Raw genomic sequence first — 14,752 nt, 5'->3', positions numbered from 1 at the left:
TTAGTTTTTTTTGTACCAATTGAAGTGCGACAGCCTGGACATGCTTCCACTGGAACAGAACGGAGAGTATCTGATATCCCAAAAGTACCCATGCCTTTTAGTCAAAATAACTATTGCTTGGAAAATCAATTATTCGGTGCTTGACAGAGAAGACAATGTTGAATTTTGTTGCTGGTACCTTTAGCAAAAGTTGTTGTTCCGCAAGTCATTTGTTATGGTTGGAATTATGCACTTTCAACAAGTTTATCCAAAAGGGACGTAGAAGTTTTGAACCACACAACAAAGTGACAAAATGAAATGAAGCACTTTTACAAACTAACTGTGTTACGCACTTAATTTCGACATTTTAATACTATGAATGATATGTAGATGGATTCTAGAAGTCTGAGGTTCTATGCGACCACACAACCTGCACCACCTTCAGGCCAACTTAAACGAGTGTTGTGGGAGTTTTAAGTTGTAATTGGTTTTTGTTATAAGAAATTCATGTCTTTTCTTCTTCTTTTCGTTCTTCCTGCCCAAAAAAATCAAAACACAACGACTAAACGAATTTTTTTCTTAGTCTATGCATAATTACATTTGTAATGGAATCCATACCATCCGCAGATGAAAATGAGTATATGAGGACTGAGGTGGCTAAAAAAAATAAAAATATAAACGAGAAATGGGAGGAAATGAAAAGGTCAACACCTACTTTCACAATCTGTACTCCTCCCCATCACCATAGGTGGCACAAAATGATCAATAGGGCATGTGCAGGGGCACCAATCTCGGATTTATGGCCACAGATTTTTTTCAATCCATAACATAACATATACATAAGAAGCTAGGAATGCAGAGGAAATCATATTCACATATTCTAACTTTCTTTACATGTCACCCTCATGTTCTCCGTCTACTCCTCCATCATAGAGACCCTCCCAGTTTCATGCAGATGATACAACCAAATAGGTTCCAGCAAGTCCTTGGCTTTTTCCAGTGTTTCCCTTCCATCTTCATCACACTCTTCCTCAATTTCTCTCTCTATCTGAGGGTAGATATCTTGCAGAAATGCCAACATCAAATCACCCCATTCTCTATCATCATGCTTGAATATCTTCAGGCATACAAACCGCAGAAGTCCAAAAACCAGCCCAAAATTTTTCTTTTCCAGCCCTACTGTAGCGCCGATCATGAAGATTGCCCCTAACACACCCTGCATGCTGAGATTTTCTTTTAACAATTTGACAATCATTGTAAGAAGTTTTTTGAAAGCAGGAAACTCCTTAGGTTCAGAGTCTCCATCATCTTCTGGCCGGACTTCACTAGCTTCAGAGAGCTCAGTCTTGGCTAAAATTAAGAGCCATGATGGAAAGTGGACTCTGATGCGATCAGCTGGACTCGTTTGACACTCTTCTCCTATAATCTGTTTCATAATGTGCCCAGATCCTAATGCCAAAATCAAGTCAGGAACCCAAGGCTTCACTGCTGCCACCACATGTCCAGCATAGGTTGAGCCCAAGTATAATTCAATCGAGATAATTAAATCAAGCATATCGTTGGCAAGATCAGAAGCTTCTGCTGGAGGTGGTGAAGCTTCAGTAGCATCTTTAAGAGCTAGATTAAGTAACTTTGCTGCATAGGTGGAGGAGCTTTTCAAGCAGAGAACTACATCCTTCAAATCTTCCTCCTCAAAATCAATTTGCTCACGAGGTTGTTGCTCCAAAGTAGATATGACACATCGTATATAACCTGATGTGGATCTTAAGCACCGTTCCAGAGTTTGAGGAGCAAAACCTATTGTAGCAGCATCAACCATGAACCTTTGGACTGCAGTAAGCATCTTCACCTTGTTCGCCAACTTCTTTGGTTCAGTATATACATTTCCTGCATAAATTGTTAATTATATTGTTCAATCATGAGGAAGTCAGAAGCTTATATTAAACACTACTTGTGTGAAGCAATTATATATATTTATCATAGAAAAAGTGGTTATGCTTTGCACACTCATTGTTTAATTTCAAATGATATCCAAGAAAAAAGACTGTAACCTTGAACAAATAAATATCAAGCTATGCAATGTGTAATAGCGCAGAAGATCATGTCGAATGAACATAGATAGTGCCTACTCAATCATTGAAGACTGAAAGCTAATTCAACATTCAACTTCAGTGATCTCGCATATGTAATTTGTGCTCTAATTACTTACCACTATCACTTGCAATGGAGGCATGTGTTTGAGGTTCTCTGTGCCTTTTTTCACGACGACTCGCAGACTTATCACTAGCATGCTTAGATTCTGAATAAACTCTGCTAGACTGTCCAGAATCGCCTATTCCACATAGCTTCTCTGTACAATTAAGCACATGATCCAATGCCTGTTCCAACTCGGTCTGCTGAAAAAGAAAACAAAAGCAGAACTTTAGAAGTGAGTCATGGCAGATGGATTACTTTGTTTTTAAAGCAATGCTCTTCAGAAATTACAACAAGATGGAAGACAAGACCTAGTATGAATATCAGGTATGTGAGACCAGTAAATGTATATAGTACATGAGCATATCCCCAAATCAAACTCAGAAGTCAGAATTGAACATATATCAGAATCAGTTCACAAACACAAAATACAAAATAAATGACTGGTGCAGCAAGAAACTTGAATGAGAAAATTACTAGAAAGAAGAGCCACAACATATTTGTACTAGACAAGTCAAAATAATCTCTTGCAACGCAAGGTGAATGATATGAATGAGTTTGACGTAGTTTTCTCAATGTTGAACAGCTTTCAATGAGCATCAACACAATATGTGCAGGGTCTTATTTGTTTGTCTATGCCCTATAATTTGTAAAATTCTGCCAGAAGTCTCACAAAACTCAATACATTTGAGAAGATCAACACCTTGAATTTATGCAAGAAAAAAAAAATCCATTCAATTCTGTTAAGTTACCATCATTTCACAATTGAGGAATTGATCTTCCAAAATTCTAATCATGGCTGTGTGAAGATTAACAAGATGAATGCAAAAACTATTTCAAATAAGATAAAACATAATTAAGACAATGAACAGCATGGAATTTCAAAAGAACTTAATGTGAAGAAAATGACTACAAAAGAGCACATGAACCAAAGGTGAGACAGTAATACATGTGAGAGAAACTCTAGATTAGATATGTTGAACCATTAAAAGATGAACAGAATCACTGCTGAGAGATAAGGCACTTACCTCCAACGTAGACCCTGATGAATCGGTCCCGTCATTCTTATTGGAAGAGACATTTTGAAGCGACAAATGCAGCGCAAGAGCTGTATATGCTGAAACAGGAAATGTGTCCACATATTCATAATCCATGCACTGCACAATGCTGACCTCAGAAATGACCTTTAGACATATTAGTAAAGATTCTAGAATTTGAGATCCCAATATAGCCTTCTGAGTATTGACAGATACAAGCAAGTCCCTGATTTGCCAGGCTATTCCTGCCGCGACTGAATAATCGTCCTCAAAACTGGTGACTTTTTTTCCACTAACATGTTTCTGTCGAGCTGAAATTTTGCCAGAGGACTTTGATTTCTTTCTTTTCGCAGAGAAAACACTTAAGTTCTTAATTTCACTGCCATATTTAATATGGCAACGATAGGCTGATTTCTGCAGAAGTGCTGTTAGAGCTTCCAGCATACCATCAATCGCATCACAAGACAGCAACAAATTGTGAGCAGACCTCACTTCAGATTGCTTCTCCACATTTTTGGATAAACCACTACAATTAGTCACCAGATGCATACATTCATCAAGAAGTCCAGCCACATCATCAGGAGAGACAGTTGAAACAATGTTGAATACACAAGACTGAGCAGGCCCGGTAGGTGCGGCAGCAATCAAGTACTTCAACTTTTCACCATCAAAGAATTCTTTAAGCTCCTTCTTGAAAACTGGATCACCAGCTAGGGTATTGCAAAGGTTGGAAGAAGAAGTAAGTAAACCCTCAACTTGTTGTTCATCCAGATTATTAGGTGGAAGGACCAAAGTAATCATTACCCTAACAAGTTCCATCAGAGACTTAAGAGATGCCCCTTGGGAAGCAGCAAATTCACAAAACCTTGCTCCAGCCATCGGAGACCTTTTTACAAGTGTAGTACAACGATTGCATGCTGTTTCAACAGTTTCTTTTGAGGGAAAGTATGATGGCATAAGCAACCTTGTAATTTTCTGAGCAACTTGAGGTTGATCATTTTCAAGGGTAGATAATAGTACATCTAACTTCACTACCTGTTGAAAGATGGAACAAGGTAAACAAACTAACAGATACTAAGGAAGGCATCAAATGTAACAAAAGCACTTATACGAAGCATAATTCTGAGAGTGCTTTGTACCTTATGGAACTGGAAGTTTTGAATATCCCTTATGAGAAGGAGGAGATCTACCATGGCAACTCTTATTGATAGGACATTGTCCATCATCAAATGCCCCAATCTGGGTAGAAGCACATTGAGAAATTGATGACATAGAGGATTGCCAAACAAATACATAGTGCCATTCAGTGTGGAAAGCCTAACCTCATGACTTGTATCATGTGACATATCATCAAAAATTCTAGTAACTAACTTTGTGATGGTAGGCGAAGGGATTACTTCCCAAAACAGATGAAGAATACGACAAGAACCTTCCACTGCAACCACTCTCACCTCTGGACAATCATCTACAAGTAATTTCCCCAATAAAAAGAACTGCTTATCAAGCAATGAATCCTTAACCTCTTTAGTCGAATCAGGATCTTCAAGAGGGAACAAGTCCAAAAGTAAATGCAGCGCATTTTGACGAACATTAGAATTCGCAACCTACCATAACAAACCAACCATTCAAAATACATACCAAAAGTACAGTCTCTGATACCACAAATTAAACCTGTTAACAAAAAAGCTACCTGCAAAGAGCGAAATATGACAGGCTCGGAGAGCTGGAAAAGAAGCTTCTCGACACCAGCAGTGGTCCTCTGGTTTATAAACCCTCCCAAAACCCTTCTAATAGATGCAGCAAATGCTCCAGAGGTGGCGTGTATAGCACCCTCAATCAAAACCTGCAAGAACCCGTTCTCAATCTCACTCCTCAGCTCCCCCTCTGCCACTTTCCAAGCCCGGAACAAAACGTCACCGTAGGCCTCCAGCATCGACTTCCTTCCAAACGGAATCTGAGACTTGATCACAGCCAAAACCTCCTTCAACAGCTGCGAACTCAACCCAAACAGAAACGCCAGAAACTTCCTCCCCTCCTCTGTTTTCAGAAACAGTGGCGAAATCACGCACCGGATTAGCAACAGCTTCAAGTCCTCAATGCTCTCGTCCTCGAAATCGAAGCAGGTGAACGCCTCGCGGAGGGCGTAGACTCTGTGGATGTCTGCCTTCTTGTTCAGAGTGAGAGATCTCGAGAGCAAGAAAGGGAGGGACTGAGAAATCAGCGATTCCCGGCCCGGCAACTCCTCCTTCCACCACTGCTCGCACAAGCTCGCAATCGCCGATACCAGCGCCGAGTCCGACTCCAGAATTATCAGATTGTCGTGAAGCGCTTGAACTCCCGGCAACAAATCCAACGGCGGGAACGCCTTCGCCGGATGCCCAGCGCATAGTTGCGCTATACAGGCGAGAATCTGAAGCTTCGAGAGCAGTTGATGCTTATCCTCCTCAGGATTCGGGTCCGGATGGAGGTCTGGTTCGGGTTCGCGGTCGGGTCGGGTCTTGGAGCTCCGGCTGGACCTGCGGGGGCGCTTGGTGGGGGGAGAGCGAGGGGATCTAGGGTTAGGGTTGGGGTTGGGTTGCAGAAGAAGGGTCTGGAAGGAGCGGATGGCGTCGGAAATGGAGTGGGAGAGAGAGATGGGGAGAGAGGAGGAGAGGTCGGAGGAGGGTTTGATTTTGTGGATTAGGGTTTTGAGAGAGGGCTTTGAGGATTTGAGGCTGAGCTTGGTGGCGGAGGTCAGAAACTCTTCGGCGGAGGATTGGAGAGAGGAGCGGAGCCGCTTCTCCATGACGACGGCGGTAAGTGTCTGTTTTCAAAATATGAAACCGTTGCCTTCGGGTTTGGGATATACAGATACAAGAGAGAGAGAGAGAGGAGCACCCGTCTGTGAGGGAGATAATCTGACAGACAAATCAAGATATAGTGAGTAATTATGAGCAAGGCCAGTGATTTGTCTGTTGTATATGTAGAATAAGTTCAGGTTTTTCAATTTCAAATTGTTTTGGCGCTCTGTCATTTAAGTATTTAACCTTCAATTGCTTCGTTGTTTATCTAATTGAGTAATTGGTCAAAGGAAACCTTTCCCCATGGGAGTACCCCTTTGGTATCATAGTTTAATCCAATATTATTTAGACAAAATCATCCAAATAGTGTCTGAATTTTTTCATACTATTAATTTTCATACCTTATACTTTGAAAAACATCAAGATGGTACCTGAAGATTTTACCCTGATCCAATTTCCATACCTAGCAACAATAAAGTCGTCAATTCCATTAAATTTTTAGGGGTAAATCTGACACTTCTTGTGGTTTTAATCATATGCGGAGCAACCCTTTACCTAGTGGACAATACGTAGACAAGCTTCATAAGCAGACCAATCATTGTTTGCCACATGTTCATTAAATTAAATACAATTTTTTTTCTTTTCTCAAAATGAATAGCAGCTATCAGCTGCCTCTTTCCTTCATCAACCTCACAATCTTAGGTGGCGTTCGGTAACGTTTTCAAGTCATCTTTTTCATTTTATAAAATGAAAATGGCTTGAAAATGCGTTCGTTGGTCTGTTTTCAAAAATGCGGAAAATGATTTTTGAAAATATTTTTTTATTTTGCTCGTAAAACAGGAAAACGACAAATAGACGTTTTCACCTTTTCATTCTCATATTTTAGAAAACACGGAGATATATTTTCCAAAACAAAGAAAAAAAAGAACGTGCTCTCTTCTTCCATATTCTCACGTCGCTATCTTCTTCTCAGGTCTCTCTCTCATCTCTAGTCACCATCTTCTCTCGTTTTTGAAAATTGTTTTCGGAATAAGCTACCGGACACATTTTCGGATCTCAAAAATCCAATCTTGTTTTCTTGTTTTCATTTTCAAAATCTATTTTTGAAAAATCATTTTTAAAAACGTTACCGGACAAGCCCTTATCTACTACCATCATTCTTCTTCCCAAGCACCCTATCACCTTGATCTTGGGCATTGTTGCACTTTTTATCTTTTGATTTTTTTTGTTCAATAACATATGGGGCAATTCTGATTGAAGATTAAATTGAGAAGTTGCATATTTTGGCACTAATGGTTCTGCCAGATTTTTTGGGTTTGCTGTCAGCATGATCTTGGCCCCATTACTAATCTCAGACTTCCCCCGTGTCATTGCATCCACCAAAAGCTTCCCTATCACCATACAACCAAAACCCACAAAATCAAATCAATAATCAAACATTTAATCACTACCCATTTCTTAGAAACTCAATCAAATTATATAGAAGAAAAAAAAAAAAAAAGAGACCTTGGGAGATGAAGTAAGCTTCATCTAGGTCATCCTCTTCATCCTCGCAGGGATAATAATCTTCAAGATCATCATATGCATACACATCTTCACGATCCTCCACAACTAGCTTGGGACATGAGTAAAATTTCAAGCTGCATCAATTTGTTTCTTCAAACCCAGAATTGTGAGTATGAAAACATAGCATTGAAGATCAGTGGAGTCGGGTTTTGGGTTCAATTTGGTTCTTCAAACCCAAAATTTCAAGCTGCATCAATTTGGTTCTTCAAACCCACAAAATCCCACTAGGATTGACTCGCCGGCGCCTTATGATGTGGTCAGTGCTTCAATGTATGAAGAGCCAGGTTCTAAAAAACGTTAAGCGCTAGTCGGGCGGAAGGCCGGGGACTAGCGCCTAGGCTTCCGCCCGACTAGCGCCTAGGGGCCTAGGCGGGGACTAGGCGGTTTTTTTATTTTTATTTTATTTTTATAACATATAATTATATAAATAAAAATATAAAAGATATTATAATGTTTGAAATAGTAAATAAATAAATAAAAATAAAAGTGATTAAATAAAAATATCATTGAACATTCAACAACCATTTCTATATATGCAATAAAGTTTACCAAAAGTCCAAAACAATGAAACCTGTCAAGTGATTACCAAAAACTCAAAAAGTCCATAACAGAGCCACAAAGCATAATTAATCTGACTGATACAAGTACACAACACTTCAAGTATACAACCTGTCACAGACTCACAGAAACTGTCCAAAAGGACCAAAACATAACAGTCCAAACAATCAAACTTAAACTCATGATTCTCATCAACAACTGAACAAGACAACAAGAGTTACAATACAACGGAAACCATAAGTCATCTACTCTGACTACTCATCAACAACACGGGTTATCAGTTCATCACAGTTCAATACAATACCCAGCAACTTAACATTCACAATTTATAACATTCACAGAATCACAGTTTGATACTTTGAGAGTTGAGACAATGACTCACCACAAAACCCAGAAATCACCGAGCTTGCTGAATCCAAAACCCAGAAATCGAGCTTCAACAATCAGTCAATCACCGAGTTTGAAGTTTGAACCCAGAAATCAAGCATGAAGAATCACCAAGTTTCGAGGTTGAACCGAGCTTCAAGCCTTGAACCCAGAATTCCCAGAAATCGAGCTTGAAGAATCAGTGAATCACCAAGTTTCGTGGTTGAAGAATCACCGACCTTGAAGCCTTGAACCTAGAAATCAAACCCAGAAAATTAGAAATTGTGAGATTGAAACCCAGAAATTCGATTGAAATACAAAAACCCAGAGAAATTTGATTTACCGGTGAGCAGGTGAGTTAGAGAGCTGGCCGGAGACTCGGAGAGAGACTGAGAGTCTAAGAATCGACTGATCGAGGAGTGGCGTTCCTTCTTGATTTTGAACCCAGAAAGGGAGAAAGTGCCTAGGCGCCAACCGCCTAGAGAGGCCCAGCCCCGCCTAGGCGGCCGACTTTATTCCCAGCGCTCAGCTGGCTCGACTAGGGGAGAATTGGAACGGTATTGCTTCGCCTAGCTCCTAGGCGGGGCTAGGCACCGATTTTTAGAACCTTGATGAAGAGGATGTGTACATTAGTCAAATCTGGATGCCCCTAGTCTGTGGAAGTGGAGACGAGCTTGAGGGTGTAGACAACGCAAGTGACAGAGACGAAGAGGATGAACCAGACGAGGAGTTTTGGGGTGGCTCGAGGAACTTGAGAGCCAGAACTAGGTAAAAGGTTCATTGTGGAGCTCCGCATCTGATTCTGATCCCAAACCACATGAGCGGGTTGTGTGCGCGGACGTCATCCTCGATTTCTTGCTGGGCGCGGCGGCGCTAGTTGAATTTCTTGGTGTTGGCGTTGTTCCACCACGCGAATTGGACCTCCATGGGTGGGCGGTCCTTGGTTTGACGAAGTAGGAATTTGAAGAAGAAGAAAGAAGGAATCAGTTTTCATTTTTTTTTCTATTTTTATTTCTTTTCCTGAATACATGAACTACCAAATTACCCTTCAAAATTTAACGGAGTTGTCGACTTTACTATTGCTAGGTACGGAAATTGGGTCGGGGTAAAATCTTCATGTACCATTTTGACATTTTTCAAAGTAGAGGTATGAAAATTAATAGTCTGGAAAAATTCAGACACCGTTTGGACGATTTTCCCTATTATTTAATACAGTAAATAGACTGAGCTTAAGAGTCTCGATCTAAATCCGAAGTCATTTATTTTGAAAACAGAGATTCATATTGGAGACTATGAGATTCATATTGGAGGCTTAAAAGCTCTTATTCAAGAAACCGAAGAATGAAACAAAAAGCTCTGCCGTGATTGCGAAGAAATGTGGAAAAGAGAGACACATTTGGTAGAAGATCATGGTTGCCTAAGTTGTCTCACCTTAAATTGAGGTAATTTTAATGAATGAAATTAACCACCAATTTGGACCTCAGTAAAACGTTGGTCAATTTCAGGATTTTTCCATCTCTTTTAATTAGTTTATAACTAAAACCCTAATATGTATGGAACTATGGTTGGTGGTGGATGACGAAAAACAAAAAATCAAAATACTCATTAGAACAAAATACTAAGGTAAAAAAAAATATTGTATTGACAAAATTTTTTATAAGAACGGATCGGATCATTAACAGATTGGATCAACATAAATTCATGTTTGATCCGTTAAATAAAGGGTTTAATGGATTCGGACCATTAATTGATCAACGGATCAATTTTCAATCCAAACAAACCAATAACCACAGATCAGGATCAAAATCTGGTCCATTAACAGAAATCAGGATCATCCTCCATATTCTGACAGTCATTCATACCCACCATTTGTTTCTAACAAAGAGGAAGATGATATTTGAGAATTACTCATGGTTGAAAATGGACACAAAGCTGAGATTAAACAAAGAGAAATGAAAAATGAAGTTATGAAAATAGTGATAGTGTTGAGTACTTGAGTTTTTATATAACATTTAAAAGTGACAGTTAATTAGCCGTTGGTATATTTGAAAAAAAAAACATTGCATGTTTTTTTTCCGTTGGACATAATTATTAGTCGTACAATTTTAAAATATGGCTTATGGTTTATGGTTTATACCATATGGTGGTAACACTTTTTTCATTAAACAACATATTTTAGGGAATGTCTTTATCCTTGTCATGCCACATCATTGATTACATGGAGTTTTTTCCTTAGTGAATTCATTATTTGTTTATCTTTCTAATAAAATAAAACTAAAGTGATAAATAGAAAATAAATTCAAGATAAATAAATGAACTTTTCCAGAAAGAAGCATTCCATTGCTGCTGTGATATGTAACCTGATTAATTCCATGCATCAATAATTCATTTGCTATTGCGACTAAGATATTTTGAACTTTGATCCTAGATGGGTTCCAACTTTTCAATTGTGTAAGATAAGTTTAGAATCTTGCAAGATGGGGCTGCATGGCTTCAAAGAATCATATATATGATGCTGGAATTTCTGGTATTCTTCCGAGTTCCAAGGTGATTTTGGGGTCAAATTCCTCTTAATTTAGATATACTCTCTCGCAACCGAATTGAAGGAACATTGTTTCTGAATTTGATACTAGAAGGATTTTGAGATTTTAATCTTGTCAGATTCCTGTATTTCAAGTGATAATTAAAGAACTTACAAATAAGGTTTTAGAAGAAACTCATAGAGGCCAATGAATTAGGGTTTCTATTTTTAAAAAAATATTTATAAGAAAATAATTGTATTTTGTAATTATTTTTAGGAATCCATGTCATTAAGATTTGTAAAAAAGAGTGTTGATGTGCCATCCGCCACATGATTTTGTATTTATATTTGGTAAAAGAATTTGTGATACGTAGTACTCTTAATACTGGCATTGGTTACACATCTTTAATATAAAAATTTGATTGTTACATAATTAATATCAATTATCTCACCAATGTGTTATGCGTGGCAAAATAATAGTTGGTCTACTGTTGTAGACCAGATTTGTAGTAGTGATGAAAAAGCTCAATAATCGTTCTCAATGACAAAACACAGCTTTTTTTTGCTTGAATTCAAACTTCAACAAGTAGATTTTTGCAAGTTAAATATCAGCATATATGCTCTCTCTCAGGTCTAGCCAAATTTGGGTACCGCTACAATGTTGAAAACAATATGAAATCTTCACACTTGTGGACATATCGATTGCCTAGGAGGTGGACAGTGTTGATGTCAAAATAATAGTTTCTACACAAAATTTATGAAATTTTTTTGATGAAGATGTGCACCAATACAACACTCAAGGCACTCCACGCTTTGTTGGGAAGCATGAATAGACATTGCAGTCCTTCGTAAGAAAATCAAGCATTTAACATCAGATACTGGACAAACTTGGCTCAAATATAGATGAGCAACTCCTTCAAGGAATGCTCTCTTATTCTCATCTCCTACTTGTGAAAAAGTTCCTTCGGATATGTGTCTCTTAAGAAAAAATTGTGAAACATGAGACTTCATGGTGCGGATACATCTCTTTGCAATCGCACATCTTTTGGCAAACTCTAGAACCTTAGGGTCATTGCAAGACTTCAAAAGCTCTGCACATGTTTCCCAATGCTGATAAAGTGCTGATACTTCAAGATAGTCTAGAGTTTGTTGAATTAGATATGGTCATCCCCTAACTCCAGATATTTAGCCGCAAAGAGGAAATGAAGAGATGTTGAAGTCTTTACTGGACCTTTGATGATGGTTACTCCAAAATCATTTCAATTCCGCCATAATCAAAGCCAAATTTCTAGATTTATTGAAAAACATTTATAATATAACCTAGAAACTATTTGATTTAAAACATCATTTGTTGAACCAATATGTTTTATATTGAAAGTTAGCTACATACATGATATCATCAAATCAAGGATCCAAGGCCGAAGCAGATACCTAATAGGCCCAAAGCTTAAAAAGATGCAAACAAACAAGAGAAGAAAAAAAAAAAAAAAAAAAAAAGACCAACGATGAACGATATATGATTTGTGCAAATACCTAAAATTTAGTCATAGTTTGACCTCAATTTAGACCTAAATTTCTCTTCATCAATTTGATTCATGAATCGCTAGTTTATAAGGCTTTAACTCTCTAAAGTTGCAGTTAATGGCACAAGCACATTAATCATATGAAATGATGATATATATAAGGTTTTGTAACAACAAGTCTCGAGACATTTAATTTTAAGTTGTGATAAGCATAGATCATAAGTAATAATATGTCTCGATCCATTTCATTTCGGTCGAAAATTTACGTTTCAATACCTAAATCACACCTGAATGTCCACTGACGAGTTTTGATTGAATATTCTAACTTAATATGGGGATTGATGCATGTTTCAAATAGGCCGTTCAACTCAGATAAGCTTGAGTTTGCTTTTGGGGGTATGAAAATGGGTGGGACAATATTAGGAAACTGTTTGATTGGAGCATAATTAGGGTACATCTTGTTTAAGATTTGCCGCAACTCATTTCTGGCTTCATCTCTTTCTTTATATGCAACTTGTAAAAGACTGAGTCTCTTGTTCGCATTTTGTTTACTCTCAGCTGCTAAACTCTTCAATGATTCTAGTTCAAGGGTGGCGCTCAAAATCTTTTGCTCCAAGTCATATGTGCTCTGTGAATTCAAAATAGGTAAATGGGAAAAACAACCGGTAATATACAATACAGAATTTCAATTTTGAAATATACTGAACTGAATATAATTACTACTACAAAACATCATAAAACACACTATTGAAATATAACAAAACGATGGAGTTTTGATCCAATTGCTAGCCAAGCAATAACCACGGCAAAAAAAAATTAACAAACACGTCACTTTAAACAAGAAATGATAGGAATGACGCACCTCTTCACAAGTCATCCATAAAGAACTCAAATCCTCCTTAGTATGTGTGATTGAGTATATCACCCTCTTTGGTAAGAACTTGAGAAAGGTAGAAAGAGAGGATATAAAAGAAAATGGGAGAGTGTGAGTTTCGACCAAAGGTCAAATGTGACTCATTTATAGAAAATCCAACGATGCATAATTTATCATTAGAAGAATCCAAGAAAGCATTGTCGGAGTCTATTAAGACAGAAAATTTACAGGTTTAATTTTCAAATGGGGTCCTTATTCTTATAATTTGTTTAAGTGCTTTGACAAATAAAAGCACAACACTTTTAGTAAGAAGTGGTCAAACGGGATGAAATCTGCAGAGGCATATAGCCTTGGGACACTCTCAACCAATTCGGTGGCTTAGGCCATTCAAAAATTCAAATTGCTATCAGCTCAAGATACAAAGAAAATATGATCAAATTGGACTCTATTATATTCAACAACTTCGAGGAAGACTGGTGTTGGATAATCTCTACCTAGCCTCTTGCACATTCAAAAGTAGGTCAAGGTTGTTTGTTCAAACAAAGAAGTAACCCCAAGCTTTACGGTGGTTGGTCATCTTATTTGAATTAGAGAGTCATCCACATATTGATAAGGATTGATTCAAATTTGAATTAAACCAATCCTCATGACCAGCTGATCCTTAAGTCTATAAAAGAAGGCTTACAACGACGAGACGAGGGGAGAAATACAAAAGATACACGTAGCAGAGGAGGAAAAAGGCTATAGAGCTGAAATACAGAGAGAAGAAGAGAATACGCAGCACAGAGAGGCAGAAAAGAAAGGTCCAACTACGAGTTTTGCTACCGGGGAAAGAAGAAAAGCTACAAGTATTCCATGGTTATTCTTTCCTACATAAGATTTTACCAATGATGCTTATGACAGGGAGAAGAACTCTGCCTTCCTCCCTGGTGCAACTTTCATATGGTGTTAAAAGACTTTAATAGGCCGTTCATGCAACGACCCCAACCATTAGAGCCTTTCCAGGCCTCTTTGCTGCTCTCTAAAGCTTAAAGCATCGAAACAAAGTGGTTGTTCATGAACAGCCAAGTTTCGTGCCCAAAACTCCTCCAAAAAGGTGCTGCTCCTGCAAGAGTTAATGCATATAAATGGTTGTTCATGAACAGCCGTTAAAATGCTAAAAACTTCCTCGAAAGTGACACGACCATGGTCGTCCTACAGAATCTACGAGAATTGAGGTTGTTCATGAACACGACCAAAGTTTTCTCCATAATCGACCAAAGCTTTCAGTTGATCATTACTTGAAGCTGACAAGAAGTTAATGCTGATCATAACGCCACAAAGAGAAGAAATCTGCAGTCAAGTTGTTTCTGCTC

General features: G+C 38.2%; 1 protein-coding gene across 2 annotated transcripts; it reads right to left on the bottom strand.

The window, feature by feature from the left end:
• Positions 1-542: 542 nt before the first annotated feature.
• On the bottom strand, positions 543-6,276 carry LOC112188970. 2 transcript variants are annotated; one of them, XM_024328210.2, is made up of 5 exons: positions 4,900-6,276; positions 4,349-4,813; positions 3,201-4,244; positions 2,189-2,375; positions 543-1,866 (listed from the first exon to the last, which is right to left on the bottom strand). In XM_024328210.2, exons 1-5 carry the CDS (start codon positions 5,992-5,994, stop codon positions 896-898), a joined length of 3,762 nt encoding a protein of 1,253 aa, XP_024183978.1. In that variant the 5' UTR covers positions 5,995-6,276; the 3' UTR covers positions 543-895. The 2 variants fall into 2 exon arrangements, with proteins under 2 accessions (XP_024183978.1, XP_024183979.1); XM_024328211.2 differs by having other exon boundaries at positions 2,189-2,372.
• Between the last annotated feature and the right edge of the window lie 8,476 nt (positions 6,277-14,752).

This window comes from Rosa chinensis, chromosome 2, assembly GCF_002994745.2.
Source record: "Rosa chinensis cultivar Old Blush chromosome 2, RchiOBHm-V2, whole genome shotgun sequence".
NCBI classification, from domain to species: domain Eukaryota; kingdom Viridiplantae; phylum Streptophyta; class Magnoliopsida; order Rosales; family Rosaceae; genus Rosa; species Rosa chinensis.
The sequence above is the reverse complement of the archived record's forward strand: the minus strand, read 5'-3'. Positions and strand labels throughout refer to the sequence as shown.